The sequence below is a fragment of the Lineus longissimus genome, chromosome 5 (genome assembly GCF_910592395.1).
Source record: "Lineus longissimus chromosome 5, tnLinLong1.2, whole genome shotgun sequence".
Lineage (NCBI taxonomy): Eukaryota > Metazoa > Nemertea > Pilidiophora > Heteronemertea > Lineidae > Lineus > Lineus longissimus.
In genome coordinates this window covers 22,037,639-22,050,987 of record NC_088312.1, presented here as the reverse complement: position 1 = coordinate 22,050,987, position 13,349 = coordinate 22,037,639, and the positions used below count along the sequence as shown (strand labels likewise).

Here is a 13,349-nt window from a genome sequence, read left to right as displayed (position 1 = left end):
AAACTAAATGGCATTGCATACAGTTAAGTCAGTCATAGCAGACAGAGAGAAGTTGTCATCTTCCAAGGACAGTCACAACCTGTGATCTTCCAAGGACAGTCACAACCTGTGGTCTTCCATGTTGAGAAAAGACCCCAGCAATACAAGCCCTTTGGCGACATTGATTCACTTGGATGGATAGTACAATGTTGCTCCAGTTAGTGACCTTGACAACACTGGTGTTAAGTCGCCTGCTCTCTGTGGCGAGGAATCATCAAAGCCATTGTTTTTTGTGTGGTATTGGGAGATCTGGAAAACATTGTTGATCAGTCATGCTCAATATCAAGCAGTGGTGGATTTTGAGGGTTGCGCATTAAGTACAAGTTCCCCCCTCGGGACAACTATTTAAAGTACTTCAGTCCAAGTTTAGCATGTCCCAGAGATGGCCGGAAAACCACATTTTACACGGATATATCAAATCATTTCTTGGTCAGGGCCCTCGTACCAACCTGGTTTCCAAGATGGCACTTTCACTGATCCCCACACCTTCCAAAGATTTCTGGATCCGCTGCTGTCAAATAGTTTTTAATTCGATTCCATGATATATCACACCTATGGAATTTTGAAATGTCATGAACTTCACTCTCCTACCAAGGGCACCCAGTTGACCACACATACCAGCAATCCGTCCTCAAAGCACAACAATGCCAACTGATGCTATTAATAACACTCAGTAGGCCCAGGTGTGCATTCTAGAGTACAGTGAGATGTTAGGTCAGTCCAAGACAGTTGGCCTAGATGACTGCTGTGGGAGAGACAAGGCTGTGAATGTCTTCCAGAAAACTGTGAGATGCTGGCTTAGACCAAGTCAGATTATAATGCATGTACTGGAATAACGTCCAGCTTATGCATGTCAGAGAGAAGTTAGGTCAATCCAAGGAAAAGGGTCATTTCCAAAGAACACACAGTCATCCCTAGCAGATATACAACATAGGGCCACGGTATATGAATCCGTAGGACATTCGATTTGGGAATGGTCCATGTATCATGATCATTTTCCTAGGTCCACATTTTTGTCCCAGCTATGGTATGAGCTGCGTTAGTGTCATTGATAATAAACCATGTCTTTGAGGGTAGGTTTTAGTCAATTGAAACAGTATAGTACCCGGCAGACAGCCCAAAAACCACATTTTCAGTACTACCATAGCCTAGTACATGTATATTGCTATATTGAGACATGGTGCACTACGTTGGGAGAGTAGGCCTACACATCCAGATCAGACAGAGTACGCCAAGTAAAGGGGCATAGCACATCCAGCAAAGACTTGGTAACAACACTGATGGTGCGCTATGAAGGGGAGGGCACATCCAGAAGAGACATGGGGCACCCTGTATAGAACCTGACACACCCTGCAGATCAGAGCAATAGCACACCATTGGGGACAAGGTGCACAAGGTAGCGAAAAGGAACAGGAAGACAAGAGACCAGATTTGCGTCTTCCCAACCTGACCAGATAACCAGCTGGCAGATGTTGGTTGTTCCATTGTCCGTCCTTGTGAGATGATTACCACGGTACAACCAAATCAGTTGTCTTGTATCACCCATGTAGAACGCGAGTGTAATGTTGTCTTGTACAGCTAAAGGACCCTTTGAAGGTTGTGTCAATGTCTTCCCAACCTGTCCAGATAACCAGCTGGCAGATGTTGGTTGTTCCATTGTCCGTCCTTGTGAGATGATTACCACGGTACAACCAAATCAGTTGTCTTGTATCACCCATGTAGAACGCGAGTGTAATGTTGTCTTGTACAGCTAAAGGACCCTTTAAAGGTTGTGTCAATGTCTTCCCAACCTGTCCAGATAACCAGCTGGCAGATGTTGGTTGTTCCATTGTCCGTCCTTGTGAGATGATTACCACGGTACAACCAAATCAGTTGTCTTGTATCACCCATGTAGAACGCGAGTGTAATGTTGTCTTGTACAGCTAAAGGACCCTTTAAAGGTTGTGTCAATGTCTTCCCAACCTGACCAGATAACCAGCTGGAAGAGGTTGGTTGTTACGTAGGCTGTCCTGTCGTCTCCAAAGTTCATTAGCGGTAACCTTGGTGTAATTTTTATGTTGTGTCAAGGCCTTCACAATCTGAATAGATAAGCAGCTGGCAGAGGTTGATTGTTTCGACATCCCACAGACAGAAAGATATTGGGATTTCACCAATCGCAATTGCCGTTGCCTGTACCATGACAGAAGACGGACAATAGTGCGATGGGCTTCATGATTTTGCTTGGGTTGGGGAGTTCCTGGGCTGATAAGGGCAGACATACATTCGGTCAGGTCAAGTATTGGGGTTGAGAAAGTGTTAGGTGTTGGTGCAGGGGGCCTACCCAAAGGATAAAATAATGTGTCTCAATTTCACCATGGCAAACTGACAGCACTTCACCATAGTGAATTGGGACGGTGAAATAGGCTTCGATCCTCTACGATAAGGGGCAAGGCAAGGCCTGTACTGTCTCACTGGCCAAAGATTGTGTGCAGGGCCGGAGAAGCGAACATTAACCCCTGATTTCCTCAGGATGGTATGAAGGGTGAACGTGAATCATGGAAAAACGTGACTCAAACAATAACTAGTAAATAAAAGTTTCATTTTCAGTATTGTCCGAAGAATATGAGCGTTTTTTGTCTTTGTTTCTGTTTGTTCGCCATGGTTGTGCCTATGTCCTGATCTGGTGTGAACATAGCCTTCAGTAATCCACCTAAGGGCACTCGGACTTGGGCCTCTATCCTTCCTATTGACCTGGTCACATTATACATGTAGGTTGTTTCAAAACATGAACGGTTGAGGATTGCTCCGAAGTGATCTTTGCTATCGAGCTCGTTCATTGGTCTGCTTTGAGATGGATTATCAGGTGTTGATCTGCTCGTACTGCCCTTGCTTCTTGGTGTAACAACATTTTGTTATCTCGCCAGATCTCGTTGTGACAGTATCTCCTGTCTATTATGTCTGGTTGTGCCAGCATCTCCTGTCTATCAGGTCTGGTTGTGGCAGCATGTTATGGTATGGTTGTTGCAGTAGCAGTTGGTCTAGTGTTACGATTCTCGCTTTGGATGCCAGAGGCCCCGGGTTCAACTCTCGGGTGAGCCCTTTCGTTGGCCAAACGTCTGTGCATGTGCTGCTACCTGTTGTATTAAGTTTACACTACAGGGAGCTGGGGACGAAAGATTCTCCCTGAATGCAATCAATCTTCTGGTGAAGGATAATCTTTTCCACGTTTTTATTTCTGCTGTTATCGACACGAGCTTGCAATTAATATCTCGATCATTTCAGCGAGCGATTTACAAACACTGTTTAAATTCACATCAAGCAATTATTTGATTTGGGAAGGCATATGTCTTGTGTGGCTCCCTGTTGAGACCATGTCACAACCAATCTGATGACAGTAGATGGAGTCTCATATGCAAATGGTGGTAGTGTCATCTCACGTAGATGTTTTTTATCAGACTGAATAAAGAACACCAACAAAGGGCTATCAGCAACTTTTAATTTGTACCAAACGATAATCTGTTGTGGTCGTTTGTCCAAAGACTAAAACAATTATAAAACATGACTGATGGATATTATAGAGAGGTTTAAGAAGCAACATTCCTTACGTGCTTTGGTATCACCTATGACTACGCCCGATCTTTGAAAACGGGACCGTCTATATAAACCTTTCGGATAACCTTCCTATCAGCATTTTTGTTTTCCCCTCGAATGATCAATGTCCCAAAGTTGCTTCCAGAGGTTAGCAATCTCTTCTGGTCGTTTCCAATTCGTGGCAGTGATGACGTTAGACTTGACCATACGACAGGCACCAGGTGGTCTCAACCCGGAAAACCAGAAACCCGGATGGTTGATGTGACCTATTCCACATATTTTTGCCAGCATCCCCGTGACGTACACATCCTCTAAATAGACGGGAGGCACGTAGAGGGACGCATTGTAAAGTTTCTCGGCAACCGATAGCCCCATGACGTAGCTACAACCTACTGCATAATAAGGATATCTTTTGAATGGGAAACTGTCTTCGGAGATTTTCCATTTCCCGACCCTCCAGGCTGGGGATCGTTTACTGATGCGACCACCTATGACGTCCGTCGGCCGACTTTCCTCTAAAAATTTTAGTAAATTTGGCATGTTCACGAATACGTCATCATCAACTTTCATGACGTATTTAGCACCTTTGCAGTTGGTCACAGCCCATTTTAACCCCATGACACTTTTGATAGTCAAGTTATGATACGTGTCTATAAAATCCTCTTGAATTATATCACCATATTTTTTATTTTCTGACTCTAGTTTGTCATGCCATGTCGAATTGACATCTGTCCCAAACAAAAAATAAATCTTGACGTTTCCTAATTCTGGCCTAGCCCACTTCGGGATTCCAACATTCGGCCATCTTGTTTCTTTGTTTATCACGTGACTAGCCCAAGTTGTCCTGATGACTTCCCTTTGTTTCTCCCGCCCAACAATGGAGGTAACGAGAATGACGAGGTACACGCTATTCTTATCAACGTTTAAACAAGGAACCAATGGTTGCATCAAAACAGAAAAATCATGGGGGTTCACAATCGTATCATTCAGCGAATAAAAGGACATCTGTTTTAATTTTTCGGCGATCTGCTTCCTTTCCGCTGCCAGATGTTGCTCCATGCTGACCACGAAGACATAACATAAACAACAGAAGGTCGCGATGAAGATGAACGCGGGGGCAAAGTGAAGCACCTTCTTGACCTTTCGGAGGTGTAGGTTGGCAGGTCCCATGACAACTGCATCAGACGACGGCCTAAAATTTAAATAAAAACGATTATACGATAATCTTAAAAACAGGAAAGATAGCAAGGTTGAAAAAAAACCGTCTCACATAATTACCGGTGAGTACGAGCTGTTAATTTTATCTTAAAGTAACCAGACTTAAATATTGAAAACAATTTTGAGAATGAGAAACAACCCGTTAATCAAGATCCAAATATGTGGTCGTCCGCGAAGTGTACGTAGGATGACTGCGGCATTGGACAATATACAAGTAAGTCAAAGACGCGGTAAACGAAGCAAGGCACAAAGACGTGAAAAAGAATAAAATGAAGACGGGAAAATATACAACAAATTTATTCTAACGAAATGACGAAGGAGACGAATGGAAAAACTAAAGGAAAGCACAAATAAGTGCAAGCGCACGAAGTAACGTGATCTCTGCCACAACATCCAATATGTTTTTACTTGTCTCACCTCACCGACTTCCGCGCTCTTTGGCCGAGTCTTCCAACTTACACTGACACTCCCATTGTCTAATTTGCAGTGTCGTCTGCTGCGGATCCATGACCAGGAGATTACGTTGTGGGACGAAAGTAGCCGAAGAGGTAGCGCCCTCTCTCGGCGCACTCCATCTTTTATTCTTTCTTCGTCCAAAGCATACAGTCAGGAGTCCGAATCAGCATGTCCTGTTGTTCCTCCCTGTGTCAATGTCCAATAATTCCTTCCAAAGATTCAGGATCCCATTCGGTTGTTTCCAGTTCGTGCTGGTGATCGGGTTCCCTCGGATCAAAACACAAGCGCTCGTCGGAGGCTTCCGGAGGGCATCGGAAAACCCCTTGTCATTATAATGTGTCAAATCGTTAATTTTCGCCAGAATTCCTGTGACATAGACGTCCTCCAGATGAATATAAGGCACATGCAGTGACGTTTTATACAACTTTTCTGCAACCGGAAGTCCCATGATGTAAGAGCAGCCCACCGCGTATTTCGGGTACCTCGAAAAAGGGAAATCATTTACAGTGATCTCCCATTTTCCCTCCCGCCAAACAAGCGCTCTTTTACTAATCATTCCACCAATGCCTTTCACGGGGCGGATATTTTCAAGGAATCTAACTAAATTTGGCATGTTAACGAATACGTCATCATCAACTTTCATGACATATTTAGCACCTTTGCAATTCGTCACAGCCCACTTTAACCCCATTATACTTTTGATAGTCAAATTAGAATACGTGTCTATGAAATCCTCCTGAATTATATCACCATATTTTTTATTCTCAAGTTTTAATTTGTGATGCCATGTTGAGTTTGGTTTTGTCCCGAATAGAAAATACATTTTGAAATTTTGAAAAGCAGGTTGTGTCCATTTGGGCATTTGAATATTAGGCCATCTGGTGCCATTTCTTTTGACATAACTTCCCCAGGAAGTCCGTATAATATCCCGACGATTTTCTCTCCCTACGGTGGATGGTATCAACATGACCAAAAAAGGTCCATGATTGGTCGAATTCCTACACGGGATTGTCGGTTCGATTAGTTTTGTGAAGTTATGCGCATTCACCACAGTGTCATTCAGACGGTAGAATTTTGATTGTAGAACATTTATCCTATGGAATTCCTTTTGCCTGTCTTGAGTTGTAAGGTGAACGATGTAGAAGACATAAACGAGAAGCAGGACGACCGCAGCCGGAAGTGATAGCAGGAGCATGCGCGAAATAGTCTTCCGGAGTTCCCTGATTGCTCGGTGGATTAAAGCCATGGCATATCTTGTCTGACCCTGAAAAGAGAATTGGTAAAACACTGAAAAATGTCTGGGAATCATAAAGTCATTGAAATATTTCGCCTACAACGTTTTTAAAGGCCAATGAATTACCAATCTCACCGCAAGGCTTGTGCATCAATCCCGCCGCAATGCTTGTTAGCAAGCCCCGCCGCAAGGCTGGTGAACGAATCCTGCCGCAGGGCTTGTTAACACGTCGTGAACTTTTTTAGTGTTTCCCTTTCCGGGTGTTTCCCCTCACTGTTGGGACACGTTTTTCTGTGTTTCCCCCGTAAGAAGTCATGGTCTCTCCTAGCTTTCTATCGTATGGAAAGACTGAGATGTGGGGTCGAACAATCACGTGCCAGATGTTGTAACACAAGCGAAACCCACCACGATATATACTTGATTTTTAAGAATGGTTCACTTCGCGCGCACACGATCAATAGACTCCCCGGGCATTCCATTGCGTCATCCTCCGAAACGGGCGACAGGACGAGGCCGGTACAATGCGTCCGGAGTGTAGCACACGGCGGACGAAAAACCTTTCGTTTTTGTGAAAAAGTATCTCGTCCTTTTTTGTTCGTTGTGTGAATACTGGTCGGCGTTTAGTTCGCGAAAGTCGTCCTCTGTCAAGCCCGTTTCTATAGGTTTTCCATCATTACTAACCACTATCAGCAGAAGTAAACGCCTGACATTGCGAGCTAAATCCACTGCGAGAGAGGGCGAGTGGACGCTGCTGCCATGACAACCGGCTAAAAATGAACGTTCCTTTCAAAAATGGCGGAAGCGAATTAGATGGACGGTACTTCCAATGATGACTTGCACAGATTCGTTATGTAAACTACACTTTAAGCGGAGAGAAATTAAAGAGCTTTCTTTACCGCTGTGCCGCTGCCCACCGAAACCAGTGCATGCTTCAAGTCGAGAGCGTACCACTGCATCACTAATAAAGATATTCATCAAAACCGTTCAGGATGTCGGTGACATTCGCCCGCGGAAACGTGAGCGGGGTTCTGTCGGGTCACTGCATGTGAGATTGTCCGGACAGAACAATCTCGGTGAATCGATAAAGGGTCATGTGAGAACACTGAACGAGAGCATTATTGATCAGGGATGGAATCTGTGCGAATATACCAATGACGCAATTACCCCGTTGTCAGCCACATCTAAAGGGACAATGCGGGCGTGTAGTGTTGACTGCCTGAATATAGACATTATTCAGTACTAAAATGTCTAGGGAAAATATCAGATTTCGATGTTTGAACGAACCTCGCCAACTTGAGAGTTATTGTATGTCCTAAACAATGACGAGTCCTTGACTACGGGAAAACAAACTATAGCTTCCCTTTCTTCTCCAGAGACAATGAGATATTTCAAGGTATAGGTGACATCAATTTATTGGCGAAGTGCGTATACAAGAACCCTCGGGCATGACGCCTAATGCACACACGTATTTCCAACTGTATCTTTTTAAAGCGTGTCTTGGCGAAGGACCATTACCTCCCGCTTTTCACATCTCACGCTCATAATCTCGAATTCTATTTAGATATAAATTAAGGGATGTGCCGTTCGTGTTCATTGCATCTTGCATTTTCTTGTGGTAGACCTATATACAGGTCAAAAGAAATGAACATTGTCGAAGTGCAGTAAATATGCAAGCTATAATGCACAGACACTTTGCATTTATAGAATTTGTATTTTAATCTACACAGCGACATTAATTGTTGAAATATACATTCAGTAGAAATATTTACATAGTTATTAGGCATTTCAATTTCAAATTCACATTCACATTCTGTTTTGAAGTTTCTGAACGAGAGGAATATGCGTTTAACCTTTCGCATCATGCTCATGATAGAACTAGATGATCAAACACGCAACAATATTGAATATGATGTTCCTGGGGGAGGGCGTGCCGAGAAAATGAATAAGTGAGAACAATAGACTAGTCAGGCGTCGTAGGCGTCGCGTTCACTCCGTCCCGTGTTCGATGGGTTAAAGGTGCACATGCAGTGCACCCAGCATGATCAGACAAAAAATGCAAGTGGTAAAGGCCTTAAAATGGATTGGCCCTTATTTGAAGATGTCCAGGAAGACTTCATAATGTCAGCTAGAGTGCACGACAGTGTGCGCGAAAAGCTGCAGTGGTTTTCAATATACTCCGCCTGTCAATATTTGTTGTATATGACGAAGGAGTAAAAAGTCTGATCTCAGGATGCTCCTGGTCGAGATACAGCCTTGTTCTAAAGTAAAAGCATTAGTACATACCTGATGACAAGGTTGGGTTCAATCAGATAATCTAACTCCTGGCGAAACCTAGCAAACGACATCAAGTGCTAACCAGACGACATCATGTTTATGATAAATTAGCTGGTCTATAGATTAACGACATGATTCATGTTGTACGCAGGTGGTGGAATGTGATGACGTCACAGCACTGCCGAAGGTGCGGTCATCCATTTGAACACGATGGCTGATGGTCGATGTTACTAGTAAGGTTTCGCAACGACCCGTTTAGGCCCGACGACGACGTTTATCTATTGTGTGAGTTTACCTGAACAATAGATAAACGTCGTCGTAGGGCCTAACCGGGCGGTTGCGAAACCTCACTATTGTCATCATTTCGACGACGACATCCTGCTTGAATAGAGTCCACATGAATTCTGTCTAAATGAATAGAAACCATGTCTTGGAACGATGTGTAAAATCATTTGCGTTAACCTGTTAACTACATTTTTCGATAGCTTCGCTTGAAATGATATGCAGACTCGTTGGACATATGATAGTGGGCGGTTTCGCGCGAGAGCGTTAATACTCGGCTGCTGCGGCTAATGGAAAATTTCCCCAGCGGTCAAAGTTAAAAAATGAAACAATATTTCTAATAGGTTCAGGGAAATCGCTGTGCTATCGTGTTATTACGGGGAAGGGATATATAATCAACGACAGAATTTCGTAGTTCGTAGTTCGTGATTCGTAGAGTTTGCGAAACCTCCCTATCGTCACATACGGGCTAATAAAATACAAGCCTGTCGGCGGTGGTAGTTCACGAGGTCATATGCCTATGATAATAGATTTACCGGAATGTTTTGTCAAACGAGTTTTAAAAGGCTTACGGCCAAAGGCTCTCCTCTCACTTCCTTTCGCCCTCAATTTTACCAGCCACAAGGGACTCCAGGGAGTCGGTTGACATAATGGCGGTCTCGGCATCACGGAGTAGACCTCTGGCAAGATGCCTGGGCAACATGTTATATATGGATCCATGATGAAAATAATCACGATACTGTATGTGACTCCCGAGGCTTTGACATCGATTAAACTACCTCAGAGTTGTACTTACGGGATGAGAGTCAGGATATCACGTAGCTGTAGCAAGGGGCTTTATAGAGGGCTGTAAAAGACCGCGACATGTTAGGAGAGGGTCTCTACTCACCTTGGTCATGTTAGCTCCCGGCTTATCACACTCTCGGAGTCGACGAGTCAACAGATTGTCATCTTGAACCTCAGTGATATCAATATAATGATGTGGCGACAGGCGGCAGATTAATCAGCACCGAGTCGTACTGGCGTTGTACTTAGGAGGATCCAACGGTGAGGTGTTTATTAACAGCGTTCAGCAAAGTAATAGCAAATCTGTGTCTGCTTGCACTTGCACCGTGTTCGAGTAACATGTATCCTAGGCTAGCTGCTGCCTAGCATTTGCATTCCACCGGCTGGCGACTGCGACTCCAATATTGTTGTTCCCTGCTACATCACACAATGCTGTTTCACTGCAGTCATCTACGCTGTGCTTTTCTAAAGCACCCCTCGTCACGCTCAAGAAGAAAAGAAGACGACACTGTCGTAATCCTACATTCAAAACGATCGCTTTCTTCAGCAATCTGTAATCCCTAAATCCGAGAATTTTAAAAAGTGTCGTCCCGTGACACTGCTATCTCTCGGGGCTGTAATCCATATGTAATGTTCCTGCGGATGATGAATCGGTCCCATTATCCCCGCAATCATTCTGGTGAACGTCTGCCGAATCGCCGACCTCGCCAGCTCGCCACTTATTTGTATGAAATTCCTCAATATGTGTATTCACTTGATTGCCTCGGGTGCTTAAGACTGGATTCCATTAATTTTGTGAAATTTCCACCGACTGCAAGCGGAGAAAGGCAAAGTTCCACTAGGGCCACAAAAGCCTGATGATGATAATGATGATGGTGATGATGATAAATGGACTGATAATATGCATAAAATAATTGTAAAGATCATCTCCGACAACCTTATCATAATCAAAAGTGACATATAGCTTTTATTGGGACGTTTATTCCTTTATGCTATGACGCAGTGACCTCATGACGTTGGTAGAAACGTGGCGCTCCCTCGTTCCTCAGATGCGGTTTTTTCGAATGTGGTTAAGAGTATCTGCGTCTAACTAAGGCAACATCAAATGGTTATCAGATGATTCAATAGTGGTCCCCTGTCCTATTAGTAAAGTCATCATACATGATGAGGTCGGGGAGCGCAGCAGGCCCAGGTGGTCAGTGATTCGGTTCATTCACCAGCACCCGGGTTCACCAGACGTCCCGGTGTAGCGTTTCGCCGTCACGATCCGTCTATAGCCATGAACTGCCGCTCAATGCTCCAATATAGACAGAAATGAATCACAACATGAATAATATATCACAAACCCGAATCACCGTGTGTAAACATATACATACCGTAACCATCCGTCTAATTGTGGGATTCCTCAGGGATTTTTAATCGACTCTTATCTGAGGGAGGAAAAGGACTCACGTTTGTTAAATTCAGATTGGAAGCAGAATCCAGCTCACTTTAACATAATCAGTGAATCACTCTATAAGGTTGGCTGTACCATTGTCCCAAGCAGGGAACCATAGCTTCAATGCCCGAAGCTGCAATCTGCTCATTTCCTCTCGTTTCCTGAGGCCGGCGGAGTGACTTGCCGGAGCTTACCGATCCGCAGCGTCCGGAGTGTGGCCTTCGAACACAGGAAGATACCGCGTGCCCAACCAGACGCCAACTATCGGGAGATATATTGCCAGTTTTACGTCAGCTACAACTGAAATATATCACTCCTCCGAATAAATGATCCGATTAAGTGTCTGTTCCTGTATCATCCGTCCTCTCTGCTGGTGATGCGCGGCGAGAACGTAGTAAAGATCCTGCGTTCGTCTAAGCGTTCATCACCATTTTTCAGAACAATGCCAGAAATGTCACCGGAAATGCCATGTTGTACAAAAGATTTCTATATATTCCTCACTCCATGTCTTGAAGATAAACTACCGTTTTTGCATTTTCTGTACATAAAGCTGAGGTGGGCGAATTTACGCGGGAAACCTCCTGTCGCCTGCTCTATTTCACAACTCAGTGCAGAAAATGCCATTATTTCCAAATTGCATCCTAATTCCATTCGCAAACGTAATACCCCGATAATATTAGATTCTTGTTAACGACTATTTAAACGTATATTCTGGCAACGCATTACACTATCTCCTCGCGCAATGTCTTGATTCAGAATGGAAGCTGTTACCATGGTAACGGGTTTACGTGCCAGAATGCTATAGTTGCGGAAAGTGTCTTGCTACTTTTAAAGCCCGTAAACTGGTTAACTTCCTTCAGGGCTTGCCTATGGACGTGGAAGCTGATAAGTCCAGGAAAACGGAGTTAGACCACTCTGTGACGTTTTCACATTATGTAGCTTTACTGCAAATGGAACGGGAAGTCGTCGGGAAGGACGAAGCCGATCCACTGCGTCCGGAGTGTAAGAAGGTGTTGGCCTTTTTGGGAATGTGTGCACGCGTCGGCGCGTGAGGGTGGGTGTGTATGTGGGGGTGAGGGCTGGTAGGGAGCTTACCTTAAAAGTAGAGCATAACTTCAACAGCGATGCCTTTCGTCGGGACTAATCCGCAGGTTGTGGTGGTTGTCGATCAAGGTCATGAGGTCCCAACGAACTGTCCTCCGCCTTGTGTCTCAGTTGTGTATATTGTCCTATACAGATGGGACGAGTATCCGGCCTGTATCATAAAGATTACGATTATCTTTATATTCCACCGACAAAAAGAGATTTCGATATCGGACGACTGCACACATGCGTTAGGCTTGGCTTGAAATGGAAATGGAACACGACAGATTGCGACTGAACTTCCTGGAAGGATGTTTCCTGAACGCAACAAGTACAGCGTCTATTTATAACCGATTGATATCAAACTGTAGGACGTGTACATCTTCACTGATACAGGCTGTGTGACGTGTGTAGGGGGCTATCTAGTCATAAAACGTACACAGTGGCTTTCAAATGCAAAACTTCCAGATGACTGCATGAATAGAATTAGAACAGCGGAATAACTTTGTTCGCTTCGGCCTTCGCTTCATCGTTAGAATCTAGAACTGGTATTGTACTGAAGTCACTGGAGCATGAAGCCTTGATAATGGAGCGTAATGTATGCCTTGGGGGTAAATCATCACAAAAAGAATGGACGGGCTCTCCCATGTGAAAGTAAATTATTTCAACCCTTGAGAATTAGTCCCATCCCGCTATATGCCCCCTCCCTTGAGAATTTGTCCTTTCCCACTATATGCACTATTAAGTGCAGGATTTCTGGGCATAGATCTCATGATCTGTGTGGACATGATAAAGATCGGACTTATTCACAAGACTCTCAAAACTGTGGTCTTAAAGCCCAGACACACCATCCCCACACTGTCCTGTAGTGCCTTTAATTAGCCACAGTCGCACTACCAAGGAGAGTCGAGGTCTTCAGGCCACTTCTCCATCAAGGGCAGCCTATGTAATAAGGAGACTCCTCTACAT

At 44.2% G+C, this 13,349-nt stretch overlaps 1 protein-coding gene across 7 annotated transcripts; it reads right to left on the bottom strand.

Annotated features, from left to right (window-relative positions):
• Window positions 1–3,500: 3,500 nt before the first annotated feature.
• Window positions 3,501–12,820, bottom strand: LOC135487938 (beta-1,3-galactosyltransferase 1-like). 7 transcript variants are annotated; one of them, XR_010446902.1, is made up of 5 exons: window positions 11,492–12,034; window positions 11,236–11,289; window positions 9,963–10,670; window positions 5,245–6,547; window positions 4,715–4,801 (listed from the first exon to the last, which is right to left on the bottom strand). XR_010446902.1 is itself a non-coding variant. In XM_064772237.1 (2 exons), the coding sequence occupies exon 2, from the start codon at window positions 4,777–4,779 to the stop codon at window positions 3,703–3,705; it is 1,077 nt and encodes a 358-aa protein (XP_064628307.1). In that variant the 5' UTR covers window positions 4,780–4,801; window positions 12,393–12,793; the 3' UTR covers window positions 3,501–3,702. The 7 variants fall into 7 exon arrangements, 2 of the variants coding, with proteins under 2 accessions (XP_064628307.1, XP_064628305.1); XR_010446903.1 differs by lacking the exon at window positions 9,963–10,670; XR_010446901.1 differs by lacking the exons at window positions 11,236–11,289; window positions 11,492–12,034 and having other exon boundaries at window positions 9,963–11,207.
• Window positions 12,821–13,349: the final 529 nt, after the last annotated feature.

What these genes read in the sequence shown, in the direction of transcription:
- LOC135487938 (XM_064772235.1), bottom strand. Translation starts at nt 8,862, where the DNA reads ATGTCGTTTGCTAGGTTTCGCCAGGAGTTAGATTATCTGATTGAACCC. An exon ending in GAACCCAACCTTGTCATCAG is followed by an intron (nt 4,802 to 8,800) that starts GTATGTACTAAT and finishes TTTAAATTTTAG; the next exon opens with GCCGTCGTCTGATGCAGTTG.